The sequence below is a fragment of the Miniopterus natalensis genome, chromosome 19 (assembly GCF_054644295.1).
Source record: "Miniopterus natalensis isolate mMinNat1 chromosome 19, mMinNat1.hap1, whole genome shotgun sequence".
In the NCBI taxonomy this organism is placed as follows: domain Eukaryota; kingdom Metazoa; phylum Chordata; class Mammalia; order Chiroptera; family Miniopteridae; genus Miniopterus; species Miniopterus natalensis.
The window spans coordinates 14,083,109-14,100,896 of record NC_142099.1 but is presented as its reverse complement, the minus strand read 5'-3'; the positions used below and the strand labels follow the sequence as shown (position 1 = coordinate 14,100,896).

Genomic DNA, 17,788 nt, shown 5'->3' with positions numbered 1-17,788 from the left:
GCTCCCGGCGTTGGGCGCCTCCGATTGGAAGCAGCGGAATGTCTATCACCGAGCTGCCGACTGGGGAGGGGAAACTGCTGGAGGCTGAGCGCGGCACACAGGTAAGAGTAGTGGTGTAATGCACTTCCGTCCTTTCTCCGCTAGCCTGCAGAAGAAGCGCCAGCCAAAGCTCAGGGGCTCAATACAAACTTTTAATTACAGTTCAGAGACTTTGTATAGTTCAACAGTGAATGAATGTTCGCAGTTAGTATTCACAAGAGTCCGCTTAACCAAATGTTAACCGCATCATTTTCATCCCATCCCTCAATAATCCCCGCCCATCAGGTTTCCCGTCTTGCCCGGTCTCCCAAGTTTCTTCCAGTTTTGGCTATGGGCCAGTACATCAGACTTCAGCTGGTCCAGTCTATGGTCCTGGGAAAACGGAAGCCCACTGTCCCATTCCCACCAAGACATATTTTAATCGAACCCAATTAGATGGGAAAGTAGGGGCTGGGGGTTTTCATTATTAAAAAAAAAAAAAGCTCATCATCCTTTGAAACTCGTGTATGCAGGGGGCAGCACACAAAATGGGTGAATGGCTATGAAATACTGTACAAGAAAATAAGAGGGAAAGGAGTCTGGGAAGGAGAAACATCCTAAGGCATGAGAGGCAGGAGACTATACCTCCTGTCTATGACACTTAACCCACTTTGCCATTGTGGGGACAAGTTTCGAGGGAGGGGAAGGTGTGGGGCTGGAAAACAATCTCCAAAGGTGTCACTAGAATGAGTTTAAAGAGAGAAGGCTGGCTTCCATTATGTTGGTAGTTCTTTGTTTTTTTAATCCTCACCAGATGATGTGTATTTTTTCCATTGCTTTTCAGAGTGGGAGAGAAACATGGATGTGAGAGACACCTTGATTGGTTGCCTCCCACATGCACCCTAACTGGTGCCGGGAATAGAGCCTGCGACGTAGGTACCTGTCCTTGGCTGAAATTGAGCCGGGGACTCTTCGGTCCTTAGGCTGATGCTCTAACCACTGAGAAAACTGGCTAGGCCATATTATGTTGGTGGTTCTTAGGGTAAAGGGGTAACTGAGGGGCAGGAAGACTCAGAATGATCTGTGGGCCCAACCCTTTGGATGACCATTTGTGGGTAGAAATTGAAGGACTCTAGACAAAGTGCAAGAAAAGGCAAACCAAAATAAAGATTAAAAGTTAAAGGGAAAACAACTCTCAAAGATAAAAAACCAAGATGGGCAGTGGCAGTGGTGAAGGTAGAAAAATGTTTTCAGATTCTGATTTGGCCTCGGTGATAGAATGTGGGGCAGCCATAAGAAACAGCAAGGCTTCAGAAGGTAGCTAGCACCTTTCAAACTGGCACCATGGCCCTTCCCAGGGGGTGGGACCAATAAGAAGGTCTGAAGGATCATCCTGGCTGTGTCTCAAGTTGAAGTGTGGGGTTTGATATGCCTTCTTTTCATCCTGTTCGCTGCACCTCTCTTCACCTGCAACACAGGCTTGGTAGACAAAGTAGGGAGGATGAAGCAGGGAAGGAACACTCATCATCTAGCTCCTGAGAGCATCGACATAATCTCGGCAGTATCAGGCTGGTATGCAGTGGTCCTGGTATTGGGTGACTTCCTGACCCACTCTTTACTCTCTTCCAGACATCCCTCTAGAGAGGGTACTGTGACTGGTATGACTTCACATTGGGGAGAAGAAAACAACAAACAGTTCCACATAATCAGAGATTTCCATTGTGAGACAACATCCGTTTCCATGAGTATAAGTGACTGGGATGTGTATGTGTTATAACTGCCTGGGGCTGAGAACCTACATTGCCCTCTCCTAGGCTTGGCTCAGCTGGACTGGGGAGATGGGCTAGGGCACACATATCCTCTTGTTACTTTCCAAACCCACTACTCTCTAAATCTGACTTTTCAGGGTAGTGCTCCAAGTCCTATGTGCCTCAGACAGCCTGATCTACTTAAAACTGTGCCTACCACTGTAGTCATCTGGGCCAGGGGAAGCCAACAGCTTATATATCCTGAGGTGGCAGGGACTAAAGGGACATGGAAGGGATAGGGAACTGAGATTGAGGGAAAAGCTACATTACATTTTTCTGAGGAAGGGGTGGGCTCTGACTGCAGGACTGGATTGGTGCTTTAGCAGGACAAAGACAGTAACCTGGTTCACAGACGTTAAAAAAATATAAACACACAAAATAAAGTATTAACATTTCTCCCCAACCTAATAACTCCAAAGAGAGGATGAGTGCTCTGAAGTTTCTGCTGTACCTACTCCCTGTGCAAAAGTGCCTGGCACCTTGCCCCTAGAGGCAGAAAAAAGCATAGTAGTCTAGTGGGCAAATTAGTCCCAGAATAAAAATAAACCTAAGAGCTGAAGCAGGAAAGGACTGATGGCAGCTGCTTGGAATCTGGGCTGAAGGCCCAAGTGGAAGAACCAGTGGTAGTAAGCAAGCTCTTTGTACAGCTCTTATCAGGATCTTAAGAGACGTAGATGAAAAAGGAAACCAGAAGAAGGGTTAGCAGGGGAGGGGTAGAGTGGCATTAGTGGGGAGGATGGGTTTCTTTAGGGCAGGACTGAGTACAGGAACTGAGTGAGGAAGCCCAGTTTGGCAAGAAAACTAAAAAATAATGGGGGCAGGGGATGCAGGTGTGGAGCCTCTTCAGCAAGAGCAGTTCAAAGTCTCTGTTCCTGTCCCAGACCGGGCACCTGGCCCAGGGCAGGGCTAGGTATGTGGTAGGGGCACTTGGAGAGGGTGCTATCCTCCCTACTCTGCCCCTAACCCAGAGTAGTGTGGGAAACAGCAGTCTTCTCTTCCACCACTGGTTACCAGTGTCTCGAGTCCACCAGCTCAGGTCGGAGGCTGAGTTTCTTGAGGCTCTCATAGCCCACCACAATGACAATGGTAGAGGGCGTGGCTGAGATGATTCTGGCTGAGAGGCCCTTCATGAGGCCCCAAGGCCCCTCCTCTGCCATCAGCTGTCTGAAGGTCAGGATAATGGAGTTCTTGCCCTCAACCTGTCAAAGTCAACACAGTGAAGGGTCATGGTCTGCAGTCAAAACTTCTCTGCTCATTCTCTGCCTTAGGCAAAAGTGAATTTGAATTCTGCCCTGCAATGTACTAATAGCATAACCTCAGTAATTTACTTAACTCTTTGCATTTCAGTTACCTTGAATATAAAACAGTGAGAGGAGTTCCTATGCCATGTGGTTGTTCTGAGTGGTAAACAAAAGAATACTTGTAAATGTTGAGAACATGGCCTAGTAGACAGTAAGTAAGCATTAGTCATTCATATCATTAGATAAGCTACACAGCTATGAGTCTTTGGATTGGGTGCTTCTCTCCAGTCTCAGGGAGTCCAGATTAAATCACCTCTAAGGTCCTCTGCAGCTCCGCCAGTCTGATTTTGACTGTGGTCATCTCAGTCCCTCCCCTCTGACTCTGTTATCTCCCAGGCCTATCTTCCCTATCACATTGGAAGCCTGGCTAAGGCAGGAATCTCTTTCTTTCTCAACAGTTCTGCCCCCTCCCCCCACACTCATACCCTGGCACCAAACTACACCTTTAGAGACCTCCCACTCATACCCTCAGTCACGGCAGGACAGATGCACTCCCTGTTATATCTCCTCCTGTCCTGTATGACTTCACAAGGTGATCCCATCTATGGCTAAAAACATCTCCCCACTCGACCTGCCTCCTTTAGCACCCTCCTCCGCACTCCCTTCGTCCTTAGTCCTCTCATCTGACCACCTCTGCTCCCCTAACCCTCGCACTTGCCACAGCCATGTCAAGGGCTTTTTAGCTATACCTCTGGGCCTCATATGCACTTTATCTCCTCTGGCTTGGAAGCACCTCAAAGTAGAGACCTATCCTTTCCCTGGATCTCCTTGTGGAACAAGGCTCAGGAGAGAATGAAGGTGAATCCTATGTAATTTATTATTTACAAACCTATTAGATGCCAATTAACTCATTTTCATATGTGTGTGGTAAGCAGAGGACATTCTTTCTTGAGACAAAAATACCTAGATGTTCCCAGACAAGAAAAAGTTAAAGGAGTTCATCACAAAGGCTGTAACAAGAGACAAAGAAGGGCCCAGCAATGCCACTTCTGGGTATTTATTGGAAGAAACCCAAACACTAATTTGAAAAGACATATGCATCCCTACGTTAACTGCAGCATTATTTACAATAGCCAAGATATGGAAGCAACCTAAGTGTCCACCGACAGAGGAATGGATAAAGATTTGGTACATACATACAATGGAATGTTACTCAACTATAAAAAAGATTGGAATCTTGCCACTTGCAACAACATGGATGGACCAAGAGGGAATTAAGCTAAATGAAATAAGTCAGACAGAGAAAGACAAATGCCATATGATTTCACTTATATGTGGAATCTAAAACACAAAATAAATGAACAAAACAGAAACAGACTCATAGATACAGAGAACATTTTGATGGTTGCCAGATGAGAGGGGATTTGGGGGGGGCAGGTGGTAAAAAGGGGGAAAGGATTAAGATGTGCAAATTGCCAGTTAGAAAAACAGTGCCAGGATGTAAAGTACAGCAAGGGAATATAGTTATAACTATGAATGGTGTCAAATGGGTACTAGACTTATTGGGGTAATCATTTTGTAATTTATATAAATGTCTAATCATTATGCTATACACCTGAAACTAATACAATATTGTATGTCAAGTGTAATTGAATAAAAAATTATTTAAAAAAAAAATCTAGATTTACCAGCCACCTCCATCCTAACATCCTGGTATCAGGGAAGCTGACTGCACCCCCAACCTAGTAAGGTTATTTTTCTTTCCTCCCCTCCTCAGCTTTCCTCTTAAGCTAACCAAATCAGACATTAACCGCCCCCCCCCCCCAATCTCTTGACTTAAAGTTTTATAAAGCAAAATCAGCCATATATATATTATATCTCATCATCCAAATTCTATTTCCTTGGACTAGGTAGTATGAAATTGTTTTTGAGCTGACTGAAGACAGGAACTATAACTTCTGGACAGTACCACCTAGGGCTTTGTCAGTGTTTTTGCTGAGTCCACACAGTACAATCTGTAAAACCTATTCAAGAACAGTCACTCTCTTGCCCTGGCCGGTGTGGCTCAGTTAGTTGGGCGTCATCCTGTGCACTGAAAGGCTGCCCATTCTCAGTCAGGGCACATGCCCATACTGCAGGCTTGATTCTTGGTAGGGGGCATGCAAGAGGCAGCCAATTGATGTTTCGCTCTCACATCGATGTTTCTCTAAAAATCAATTAAAAAAATCTTAAAACAAAAAAAGAACAGTCACTCTCACTGTGGCTGGTGTGGATCAGCTGATTGGAGTGTCGTCCTGTACACAAAAAAGTTGTGGGTTCGATTCCTAGTCAGGGCACACGCCCAAGTTGTAGGTTTGATCCGTGGTCAGGGCATATATGGGAGGCAACTGCTAGATGTTTCTCTCTTACATCGATGTTTCTCTCTCTCAAATCAATAAAAACATACCCTCAAGTGAGGGTAAAAGGAAAAAAACAATCTCACTGCCTGTAGAGAGCTCACAGAAACCAGACAGACTTATGAAATTAACTGAAATCGATATTTCTAATGCTAGTAAGGAAAATGTGGTTGATAGTCTGTGCTAATAGGATAAAAGGCTGTAAGAAACGAGTAAGAAGGACTAGAGGCATGGGCAAGTAAAGGAATAGAGGCAGACAGGATGAGAAAAACATTCTAGGTGTTTCAAAGTGCTCAGCTGGTTTCTGTACATGGCAAGTCATAACCACAAGGAAGAGGCTTGGATGAGCAGGAGAAGGCTGGCTGGACTAGAGAGCCATGACAAAAAGAGGTCAGGGGAATGCTGGAGGGCCTAAAGATCATTCTTCTAATGGCTTGTGTAAGAGGAGGGTGGGCGTGAGGCTGGTCTTACCTGCACTCGGGTTCGGATGACATCCATGGGATTGGTGAGGATGGAAGCAGTAGCAGCAGCCAGGGGCCCTGAGATGGCTTGAAAGACAATGTGAGGGCACTCCTTAGGACAGAGGTGTGAGAGCTGCTCTGGAAGGGAGGGAAAGACAATGCTTTAAGATATGAGGTACCACCGTCTGCCCTCACACTGCTGCTACCAGTTGGCCCAATGATGACAAACCCTCCATTCTTAGCCACCTTAAGCCCCCCATCCCCATAACTCCCATCTTTTTTCTCTTTGCTTCCTTTTGAAACGCCCTGACCGGGAATCAAACTCATGACTTTCTGGTGCATGGGCTGATGCTTCAACCAACTGAGCCACACCAGCCAGGGCCCTACCTTTTGAATTTTGAACCATGTGAATGTTTTTACAAATAACAAATTACAATTAAAAGAGAAAGTCATATCCTACATTGAGAACTTTTTTCCAGCCTCTATTAAGAAACAAAAATTCATTTTTCAAAATGCTGATGAAGAACACTGAAAATAGCCCGGGTTGGTGTGGCTCAGTAGAGTGTCAGTCTGTGCACTGAAAGGTTGCAGGTTCGATTCCCAGTCAAGGGCATGTTCCTGGGTTGCAGGTTAGATCCCCGGCTCCGGTTGGGCGCGTTAGTGAGGCAACCAATCAATGTGTCTCTCTCACATCGATGTTTCTGTCTCTCTCCCTCTCTGTCTCCCCCCCCCCCCATTCCTCCCTTCCACTCTCTAAAAATCAATGGGAAACTATCCTTGGGTGAGGATTAACAACAACAACAAAAGACAAAGAAGATTGATAATACCCAGATTCACCCATTCCAGTATCACTGGAAAGTTCACCTGCAACTGAATTTTCTGCTTTACCCTCCGTTTTTATTCAACAAAGATGTATTGAGTGGCTACCATGAGCCAGTCACTGTGGGTTCTGAGGATGTAACAGTGAATAAAAGAGCCTCAAAAGCCCTGCTCCTGTGAAATTTACATTCTAATGGGGTAGACAATAAACAAATAAAAAGCAATATATAGCTATGTCAGAAGATGTGTGCTAGTTGCAGATAAAACAGGAAAGGGAGACAGGAAATGCCAAGAGTGGGGGTGAGTGCATTGCCATTTTAAACAAGGTAGTCATGAAAGCCCTCTCTAAGGTGAAGTTTGAGCGAAGTCCTAAAGAAGAGTGCAAGCCATGTGGCTCCGTGGAAAGAACTTTCCAAGCAAGTAACATCCTATGTAAAGGCCCTGAGGCAGGAGCACACCTTAAGTCTTCAAAGGGGAGCAAGGCCAGTAGGCCTGGAGTAGAATGAGGGAAAGAACAGTAGAAGGTCCAAGGGGTAAGTTGTTTAGGCCCTTGAAGCTATTGCAAGAACTCTGGCTTTTACTCTAAGCGAGACTGGACGTAAAATAGATTCATCATCTCAAAGATTCCCTCTCAATTTTCTCTCTACAATTTAGTCACCATAATACCTTTAAGATTTTTTTTTCATGCTCTTAGTATGGGTAATTTATGGCCAGGCAACTAAATATTAGGGGACAAGTAGGATAGTAGGGGTTGGCAGGGCAGAAGTGAGAGCTTCTAAGTCCCGGTAGCATGGCAGAATTCCTTAAGCCCTACCAGAACCACCTCTCCCTGGTTTCTAATCGCTTTCTTCCCCAGGGTCAGCATACAAACAGAAACTAAGTGAACTGGTGGCTCCACCTCATGACTGTCCTGTTTCTCTTGACAAGAAAGCATTTCATAACCATTTGAAGGTAATATCTGGGCTGGCACTGCCAACTTCCTTGGGCCTGTCTGCACTAGTCCCTAGGCCTGTAAGCTGCAGTGGGATCCAGATGCGATTCTAGTCTTGCATATATGCCATTTTCCTGAGGCTTAGGGAGAAGATGGAAAAACAAAGGCAAGAAGGTGGGGGAAAGAGCCTCATGTCTTTCCGTCTCCATTCATTCAACAAGTGTTTATTGGGCATCTATTATCTGACTTGGTTTAAGTCTCCCCTGGCTAAATGACTTTGGACAAGTAATATAAATCATTATTTGTTTAATGCTTACTAGATGCCAGGCACTGAGATAAGCACTAGACATAAAACAGAGAAATGGACAGGGAAATGCCTTCATGGAACTTACAGTCTAATTAAGTAGCTGGGAGTTAGAGATAAAATAACTGCAAATTATAACAAGTGCTCTGAAGGAAACATGGTGCTGAAAAAGAAAACAAAGAGCCCTCTTTCCAACTGGGTAGTTAAAGAAGTCCACTTGCAAAAGTGGCATGGAAGTTAAGGCTTGAAGCATGAGAAGGACCCAGCCATACAGAGAACGGGGGAAAGGGTATTCCAGGCAGAAAGAACATTATTTGCAAGAGCTCTGAGGTGAGAACAGAGCTTGGTGTCTCAGGAACTGAGAGGCAATGAGGATGGACCAGAGTGTGGAAAGGAGATTAGCACAAGATGGGGCTGAAGAAGCAGACAGAAGCCAGATCATGTAGACCAGTGGGAAGCATTAGATTTTATTCTAAATGCCCACAAGTCAGCACTGTTAGATTTTAAGCAAAAGTGAATAACAAGAACCAATCTACTCATTCAACAAATACTTACTGAGCACTTTGATATACCAGATCCTGAGAGAGTGGGTCACAGAGCCTGGCACATAGTGGATATTCAACAAATGTTAGTTTCCTCCCCCTTCCAAGAAACTTTCCAGTCAATTATATCTCAATATAGCTGGAAAATATGCATCAGAAAATTAAAGAACCTTTCCACATTGTAGAAGAGATAAGGCACACACAAATAACATCAAGGCAAATGTTATAACTGCCTTAAGAAAGATTCAAGCAATATAATGGAGGTTGAAAGGAGGGAAAGATCACTTCTGGGTTAAGGGCTACATGGAGAGAATGGATTAGGAAGCATAAGGAGCACTTAAGTCATGATTTCATCAGGGTAAGTGTCCCTGGAATGCATTTAGGCAGAAGAATGATACAAACAAAGCAAAGGCAGGAGAGATGACACATGGTTGATGAACTGTACATTAGCTGGCCTGGTTGCAGCATAGACTATACACAGGGGAGCAGCAAGAAGTTTCATTATAAAGGGAGGTTAAAGCCATGTTGAAGAGTTTGGATTTTACTCAGCAAGCAGTGGATCCACTGAACATCACAGACTGGGTTTAAAAAATTAATCCATTAGGGAGGTGAGTGATGCGTAGGAAAGAAGAGGCTTGGATAGAACAGGCTGAAGCTGCTGTCCTGGAGGGTGGTAACAGTGGCATGGTTTCCAGGAAAGGCAGTAGGAGTGGAGAAAAAGTTGGGAAAGACTTTCTGGGGTCATAAGGACTACATGTGGGGACAAGGAAGAGGGCATGGCCAAGCACAATCCCCAAGGCTTCAGTCTCAGTGATTTGGAGAATAACCTGACCACTGACACATAAAAATAAGTCAGGAGGGAAAGCCAGCTTGGGATGAAGAATAGTTCACAGAATAAAATTTCAGATGTAAATACATGCATCCAAGTTGAGAGGTCAGACAGGACTTTTGTCCAGAGCTCTGGACAAGTTAGTCTGGGAATGGAAAGAGATTTTTGGACATATTAGAAAAGTACAACTCAATTGTAAATGAAATCAAATGAAGATAGAAGGGCAAAGATAGACTCTAGAGAAAATGCTCATGTTTCCTAGGAAGGTTTTTTAACATTAAGATTGCCAGGATCCATTCCCAAAGAATCTGATACAAAGGATCAGGGGTAGAGTCCAGGTATGTGAATTTTACCAAATATTTTAGATGAAATACTGTGTTAAACAGAAGAAAGAAAGAAAAAGAGGTATAGAAGAAGGGGGGAGGGGGAGGAGGAGGAGGGAGAGGTACAATCAGAAAAACAGAACTAGGAAAGTACAGTGCCATAGAAACAAAATATTATAGGTTAGGATGTCCTTATAAAATCTGGTTAGAAAAGTTCCAAATGGGAAGAGAAAGAATGCCTACTGCCAAGGGTTAGGAGCCAGGATTAGGGAGGCTGCAAGCATAGACTGCCTTAACTGGATTTTGGTAATTACCCAAAACTGGATGTCGCGGGGAAGGGGGCACACTCAGGCCCTGTTCTTGGCAATGTGTTCTGCCCTTTCAGAAGGAAAAATCTGGCAATATGTTTATTGAGGCCCTTGAAAATCTTACCTTTTGACACAGCAATCCCATTTCTGGGAAATACTTAAAAAGTAAAATGTGTTATGAACAAAAAATACATTATAGGAGTAGAGAGGTTCACGATTATATCACATCTTGAATTTAACAATGCTGAGGAAAGGCATCCAACTCAAAACCTCACTATTATTTATTAATTTTATCTCCAAATCCCAAATACCCCTAAACTCTGTCCCTTTCCATCTTCTAATTCTCTGCCAATATTCTACTAACCCTAGCCGATGCCCATGCACCCAGAGCACACGCTATGTTCTAAAATCATCTACTGTACTTGTCTGATTCCCCTCACTCTGATACAAGCTCCTTGAAGGCAAGAACTACATATTCATTTTTGAGTCCTCCTGAATCAAATGTTTGCTGACTGAATGGCCCATTCTCCCATTAAATCTCTCACTGTCACATGTACAAAACAATGGAAGCTTAGCCGCATTAGTAAACCCACCTCCACCCCACTCTCCTGGGTCCCTGCTTACCTGCATAGAAGTGATAGAAGGGCCACCAGACAGCACTGTTTGGGATGTAGGTAAGCAGTGAAGCCACATAGCCTCGGTAGAAGCCTCGAACCCCATCAACCCGCAGGATCTGCCTGATGATGTCCTTGGTTTGGCCAAAGGCAATTACCCCTTGTCCCTCTGGGTTCCCTCGCACTTGGAAGCGGCCCGTTTTCTCACCCTTACGCTGCATCATCAGGTGCTGGGAGACCACATCAATGGGCACTGTGATGCTCTGGGCCACGAGAGAGGCCGAGCCACCAGCCACCAGCGATTTGACTGTGTTGCTCTGGCTGTAGTCAGATACGAACTTCCGGGTGAGCTCGTACGTGGTGACATAGCACTGGCCTGAGATGAGGGTGAAGGTGTTGACCAGGAACCCCCGGTATAGGCCAGTCACACCATCTGCTCGCAGGATCTTGATGAAGGCATCAAAGGTCCCATGGTAGAGGCTCTTGCCCTTCTGAACCTGCAGCCGAGTGCGGATGAGGGTGAATGGGTAGACGCTGACACGGATCATCATTGTCATTGCCACACCAAGCACATAGAACTTCTTCTTGTCCAGGTGTTCCCACTCGATGATCTGGATGTTGCGTTTGTCTTCCATTGTGCCCAAAGTCCTGGGGATTTTGAGCAGGGTGGAGCGATGTAAGGAAGGAGCTCAGAACTTTGCACTTTCCCCTCCTGGCTAGGCTCTGAAATCCCCCTCAGGCTCTATCTCCCAGGTACTTCACGCAGTCTGGCTCTGGGCATTCCTTCACAGATTAGGAGACTTCCCCTTCTCTCTCCTTTATCAGTCCTTCCCAATTCCAGAAACCATTCCTTACTTCAGTGACCTGCCCTGGCTTCAGTCCCACCTCAGCTCCCTACCCCAAGCCTATCATCTGTTCTGGTCTCTCTGCCTCTGCCTGGGCCCTGGCATTATGGCCCATTCTCCTCATTCTCTGGCTCACCCACACAGAGCTCAGGATGCTAAGAACAAACCAACCACCTAGCAGGATGCAAGGCCTTTCAGTGGGCTAATGGGACATCACTAAGTGACATTTAGGAGGTTCCTAAAGGCTGGAGGGAAGTGCTTCATTTTTGATGCTCTAGGTCCACTGAAGAGGCACAGCCTTTGATCTGCATCCTCAGCAGGGTGCCTCTTTTATAACCATTTACCAGCTGACTCACCTGACTTTATTTCTGGCTTCTGTGCGGGGCCCCTCTGAGCTCCCCTGACCCACACTCTCTACACTTATATTATTTGCTCCAGTCTGCATTAGAAGAAAGCATGGGGAAGAAGCTAAATGGGGCTTTCACAGCACAGGCACCCTCACACACACACCTCGCCTCCCTCCAATGAGAGTAGAACATTAGGAACAGGGCAAAGGTCAGAGTCCTCTCTGGTTATTAGATAACTCACTCTGGAGAAAGAAAAGAACCACTCGAAGAGTCTTCAAGGGGTCATGTTTGGCCCCTTGTATCCCTAAGCATATAAATCATAACTTTAGTCCCAGATAATGAAGGGAGATTCAAGTAACAAAGAAACAGACTCTGCCTTCCAGAAACTCACAGTCTGTTCAGAGACACAGTATCTCTCTGGGGAATGGATGTCAGATAAAGAGATAAAGAATACAGGGCAGCCCTGGCTGAGGAGCTCAGTTGGTTAGCATTGTCCCAATATGCCAAGGTTGTGGGTTCAATCCCCAGTCAGGGCACATACGAGAATCAACTAATGCATAGATAAGTGGAACAGCAAAGTAATGTTTCTCTCTCTCTCAAAATCAATAAGTAGTTATATAGGACAAATTAATGTACACATGACCCTCATGTTAAGTGTATCCACTACCTAAAGTTTCAAACATAACTAAAAATGTAATAATTGCATAAAATCAGGAACTTCCAACTGAAGAACTGTCAAATGAGAGGATGTCATGTAATAGACATATTCTTAGTAAAGTGTAATGTGCTCCTGTGTAGGACACTGGACATTTTCAGCCACAAGGGGAGAGTGGGAAGTTCAATTCCAGAAGTGAGAGGTGAGGGGCTCCCCAGGCTCTGAGAGAAATCTCTAAGGGCTGGGAAAGGAGGTGGCCACATCAAAGGGACAAATCTAGAGGGTTGAAATGTTCTACAGAAGCAGTCCCAGTGCTAATGCCTTGGCAAGCCTCATGTCAAATGTTTAACCAGAGTCCACCTTCAACCACTTTCCTCAACCAAAGGTCCTAACTAGCCTACGTAGTTTCTTGGTGTACCATGGAATTCAGTGGGGAAGCAAGGCTAGCTTTTCAGTATTCCCTGAGCTGGACTGTATCACTTTCATTAAAGCACAGGGTTCCTGCAGTGCACACTGAGTGCATGAGAGCTGAGGGACAACCTCCCTTCAAGGTGAGGCATAGGTGAGGTACATGTAACCAAGACGGGCTTCCTGGAGGAGGACAAGGCAGTTTGAATGAAGAAGGAATACAGGTAGACAGTGAAAGGGAAAGAACAATAGCTTGGAACAACTAGGTTGGCCAGAGAATCTAGGCTGTGGAAAGTAAGGTAGAGGCGGGTTCTAGGAGAAGAACCCCTGAAAAACTGATGTGCCATTTGCTGTGGGCAAAAGTGGCCCTCCTTCCCCACCAAGTCCAGAAGGGTAATCTTCTCTTTTGAGGCCATTCAAGAGGAAAAGGTGGTCACTGTCTCCCTGACCCAGGTGTTTGTCATTCAGGGTACCAAGGTCATGTTTCCATTACCACCAAGAGTTGAAGAGAGACACTAGGATTTACTGAATACCTATTACCCCATGCAACCCTTACAACCTAACCTGTGCACGATGGATACTTCTGCTAAATAAGGGAACAGAGGGTCAGATATATTAAAAGGAACAGGCCCAAGGTCACATAGCGGGTGAGTGGTGGAGGCATAATATGAGCCAAGATTTCTTCTTATTCCACCACGCCTTCTACCCCTGGGAGTTGAAGAGTTCCAACACAAATCACTGTTTCGTCTAAAGCCAAGTCAGTCCCACTGTGGGAAGCAGAATGAATGCCCTCATGACTGCCGATCACCCAAGGGTTAAGCACAAGCTCCTGGCCCTGCAGATGCCCAAGGATTTCTCTCAGCTTTGTTCTAGAGAAACCAAGAGCTGCCTCTGCTTTCTCAGTGTGCTTGTGGAGTGACTGGCCTGAGTGGCTGGGCAGTCCCATTGTTGTCACAGGAAAAATACAGCAGGGCTCAAGCAGGAGGGACTCCTACAGGGATCATGCAAATAATGTGCTAAGCAGGGCAGAGAGGCAGAGCAACACAGGATTCTGTTCCAGGACCCGGTTTTGTGGGCACCATCTCAATTTGTCAAGCTGAATCACAAACTACCAACATCTCCAGATGAGAAATCCTAAGGCAGGACCCAGTGCCTCCTTTCCTCCATCTCTGACATGTGCCAGTCTATTTTAAATTCCCAGAAGGAAAGAGGGACTCCCCAAGGCTGAAGCAGGTAACTTCTACTATTGCCATGGTGACTGAAGAAGCCACTAAGAGTCATGCCTCAGAGAGATAGGCCTCTACAGTTGAGAGAGTCATTACATCTACCCTGTTCCCTTCAAAAAGTGGGACTGCTCCTAAAAGGTGGGATCTCAACCTGCTCTTTATTATGTAACTTCCAAATTTCCTGCTGAAATAACAAAACCAGTACCTCTTGTTTTACCCTCTGGAAAATCCTCCTTGCAGATACCTGTATGCAGACTTCCTTTTTAGTCTTCCCTTCTCCCAATTCAATCAGCCCAACTTCATTATGGCTCTTCCTAGACCCTTCTTTGTGTACATGACTCCAATTCTGAATTTCCCCCATCTTTTCACACTGCTTGGAAACAAAGGTTGAAGTGCTTCCTATGGAGACTAAACAAATGACCCAAGATGTTCTGAAATAAATCATCAAATGAGATGTCAGAGGCAGAACCCTCACTACCAAGCCTACCAGTGGAACGGAACAAACTGGTGGGCTCAGTACACGTCCTCTCCACTTCCACTTTCCTTTTTAGAAATATCACATTAGACTATTCACTAGATTCTGAGATGAGATTCTGCTTCAGGATAAGACAGTGTCACCTGGAAGGCAAGGTCATGCTGTAGAAAGAACACTAGTAGTCAGGAGGTCCAAGTTTGAGCTCCACTTCCATTACTTCCTAGTAGGACTGGAACCAAGTCACTTCACTAAAATTCAGTTTCCTCATCAGTGAAATGAGGATAATAAAGCCTGCTATACCTATGCAGTCATGCACCACTTAACGACAGGAATACATTCTGAGAAATGTGTTATTAGGCGATTTCGTTGTTCGAACACCATAAAGTTCACTTACACAAATCTAGATTGTATAGCCTACTATATACTCAGGCTGTATGGTATAGCCTATGGCTCCTAGGTTACAAACATTTACATTATTACTGTAATGAATACTGTAGGCAACTGTAACACAATGGTAAGTATTTGTGTATCTAGACATTGAAAATGTACAGTCTAAATATGGTATAAGAGATAAAAAATGGTTCGCCTGTATAGGGCACTTACCATGAATGGAGCTTGCAGGACTGGAAGTTGCTCTGGGTGAGTCAGTGAGTGGGGTGAATGTGAAGGCCTAGGACATTACTACTGTGGACTTTATAAACACTGTACACTTAGGCTACACTAAATTTATAAAACAACACTAGATTAAATCAAGCACAAGAGAAAATGATGCAGTCAAGAGATTTGGTAAACATAAGATGGGAAAGGCTGTTAGTGTGACACGGCACACTGCTTACAGCAAACTTTATTAATCTTCACCCGAGGATATGATTTTTTATTGATTTTTAGAGAAAGGGAGAGAAAGAAAACAATGTGAGAGAAACATGAATCCGCTGCCTCTCATATGCGCCCTGATCAGGAATTGAACCCACCACCTCTTGGTGTACAGGACAACACTCCATCCAACTGAGTCACCTGGCCAGGATGCAAACTTTTTTATAAGTAGAAAGAGTATACTGTGAAATAATGATTAAAAGTATAGTATAACAAGCCCTGAACCTTGTGGCTCAGTGGTTAGAGCGTGGGCCCAAGCATGGAAGGGTCGCAGGTTTGATCCCAGCTGGGTTGGGGCGTGTGGGGGAGGCAACCAATCAATGTGTCTCTCTCACATGAATGTTTTTTTCTCTCTCTCTCTCCCCCCCGCTCTTGCACTCGCTCTAAAAATCAATGGAAAAAATATCCTCTGGTGAGGATTAACAATAAAGTGTAACATAGCAAATACATAAACCAGTAACAATTGTTCATTAGCAACGATTATGGATTGTATGTATGTGCTATATTTTTATACAACTGGCAGTGCAGGTTTGTTTACACCAGCATCACCTCAAACGTGAGTAATGTGCTACATTACGACTACAGCTTCGCTAGGCAATAAAAAATTTCAGCTCCATTATAATCTTATGGGACCACTGTCCCACTGTCACATATGTGGTCTGTTAATATGTGAGAAAGCATTGTGTTAACAGCAAAGCATTTCTACCATTGCAGAAAGCTCTATTGGACAGTGTTGCTCTAAATCCTTGCTGTTCAAAGTGGTACACAGATCAGCAGCAGGGACATCACCTGGGAGCTTGTGAGAAATACAGAATTTCAGAATGCACCCTAGATCTGCTGAATAACAGCCAACATTTTAAGAAGATCTGGAGTGATTAACATATGTTAGAATTTGAGAGACATTACTTTAAATATTAAGGATTACCAGCATTATAAAATGATAACAATGCTCTAAAAGTCCAGGACCACTATGACTAGGTTAGAAGCCCTGACTACATCCTGACTTGTCACCAGAACTTGGCCCAATAATGTCTCCTAGACTTATTCAGATCCTTTCAGTCAACCACCCCCATCAAATTAAATCACCTCCTATAACTCCTGATAAGACACCCATGGGGTTGGATCCTCACTTCTCAACTGGAAACAAGATTTTTGCTTCCTCCTTCTGTTCCTGTTCTCCCTACTGCGTCTACATCGGCGCTCTGCATGTGGGAGCTACCCACATGAACGTGAATGTATTTACATGCTTGACCACCTGTCTTCTTAATGAATATGCATTTCCTTAGAGGACATCCCTGGTGATACCTCGACGCCTCCCTTCAGAAAATCTCCCTTGGATTAGGTGCGATTCCCACCAAGCCTTCTTTTGGTCTTCAAGAGGTGGTCTCGTGATCCCTTACCACAGACACCACATGACAACCCTCCACCTGCTCTACAGGACACCCGCTTTATACGCTTTCGTCCTGGCGGCCGCACAGCCGCCTCTGGGTGCTCCGCCATGCCGCTCGCCGTGCCTCTCGTCCCGCCTCCATGGCTGTCAGCGAGCCTCCTGCTCCTCGGACGGGAGAAAATGCCTCGTCCTTCATCCCCCAAACCGCGTGGCGGGCTCCCACGGAACTGCAGCGGGCACTGCAGACACGCTTTGCCTCCTTGACAGGTCTTTGGACCCTCCAAACCCGTGCTTTCTTACCTGCTCAGATCAGAGCGGCCCCGCCGCGTCTGAGGCGACCTCCAAGCCCGGCCCGCTAGGCCGCAGCGGCCACTGTGCCCGCGGTTCTCGGCGACGGCCAGCTTCGGCGAACATCTTCCTCCATCTCGACCCGGCTCCGGGTACTACCGGAACCGGAACACGGGACGCTGTCATTCCCGCCCCCTGGGGGCGGGGGTGAGCGGTGGGCAAGTCCACCAATGGTGTTCTGAGTCCGGGGCGAGGGGGGTCGGTCCTGGCGACCTTCTTGAATTCGGGCAGAAGCCACGCCTCTCCGGCTTCTCGCGCCCTCAGCTCCACGGCGCCTGCGTGCCCTTTCCAGCTCGCGAAGATCGAGTCACCCGGCGCTCCCTGCAGATCCAGGGCTAAATGTGTCACCTAGTGTTGGGGATCTATTAGAATCCTTAAATTAAAATCTAATCTGTAATTTTTGTGTAGCTTTTCTCATCTATGGAGCCAAAACAGTAGAGACCAAACTGTCTCTCTCCAGCTCTTCCACTCTCTGAAAAGCAATGGAAAAAATATCCTTGGGTGAAGATTAAAAAAAAAAAAAGAAAAAGAGCCCCCTGAGCATCAGCCTATGATCCAGGAGATCGAGGTTCAATTCCCCGTCAGGGCACATGCGGGGGTTGCAGGCTCATCCCCAGTAGGAGGTGT

The 17,788-nt window shown here is 45.6% G+C and overlaps 1 protein-coding gene across 1 annotated transcript; it reads right to left on the bottom strand.

Annotated features, from left to right (window-relative positions):
- Positions 1-170: 170 nt before the first annotated feature.
- Positions 171-17,244, bottom strand: SLC25A44 (solute carrier family 25 member 44). The gene is made up of 4 exons (XM_016221509.2): positions 17,114-17,244; positions 10,605-11,242; positions 5,935-6,062; positions 171-3,025 (listed from the first exon to the last, which is right to left on the bottom strand). Exons 2-4 carry the CDS (start codon positions 11,227-11,229, stop codon positions 2,834-2,836), a joined length of 945 nt encoding a protein of 314 aa, XP_016076995.2. The 5' UTR covers positions 11,230-11,242; positions 17,114-17,244; the 3' UTR covers positions 171-2,833.
- Positions 17,245-17,788: the final 544 nt, after the last annotated feature.

What these genes read in the sequence shown, in the direction of transcription:
- SLC25A44 (XM_016221509.2), bottom strand. Translation starts at nt 11,229, where the DNA reads ATGGAAGACAAACGCAACATCCAGATCATCGAGTGGGAACACCTGGAC. An exon ending in CTTCTATCACTTCTATGCAG is followed by an intron (nt 6,063 to 10,604) that starts GTAAGCAGGGAC and finishes CCTCCCTTCCAG; the next exon opens with AGCAGCTCTCACACCTCTGT. An exon ending in TCATCCGAACCCGAGTGCAG is followed by an intron (nt 3,026 to 5,934) that starts GTAAGACCAGCC and finishes TGACTTTGACAG; the next exon opens with GTTGAGGGCAAGAACTCCAT.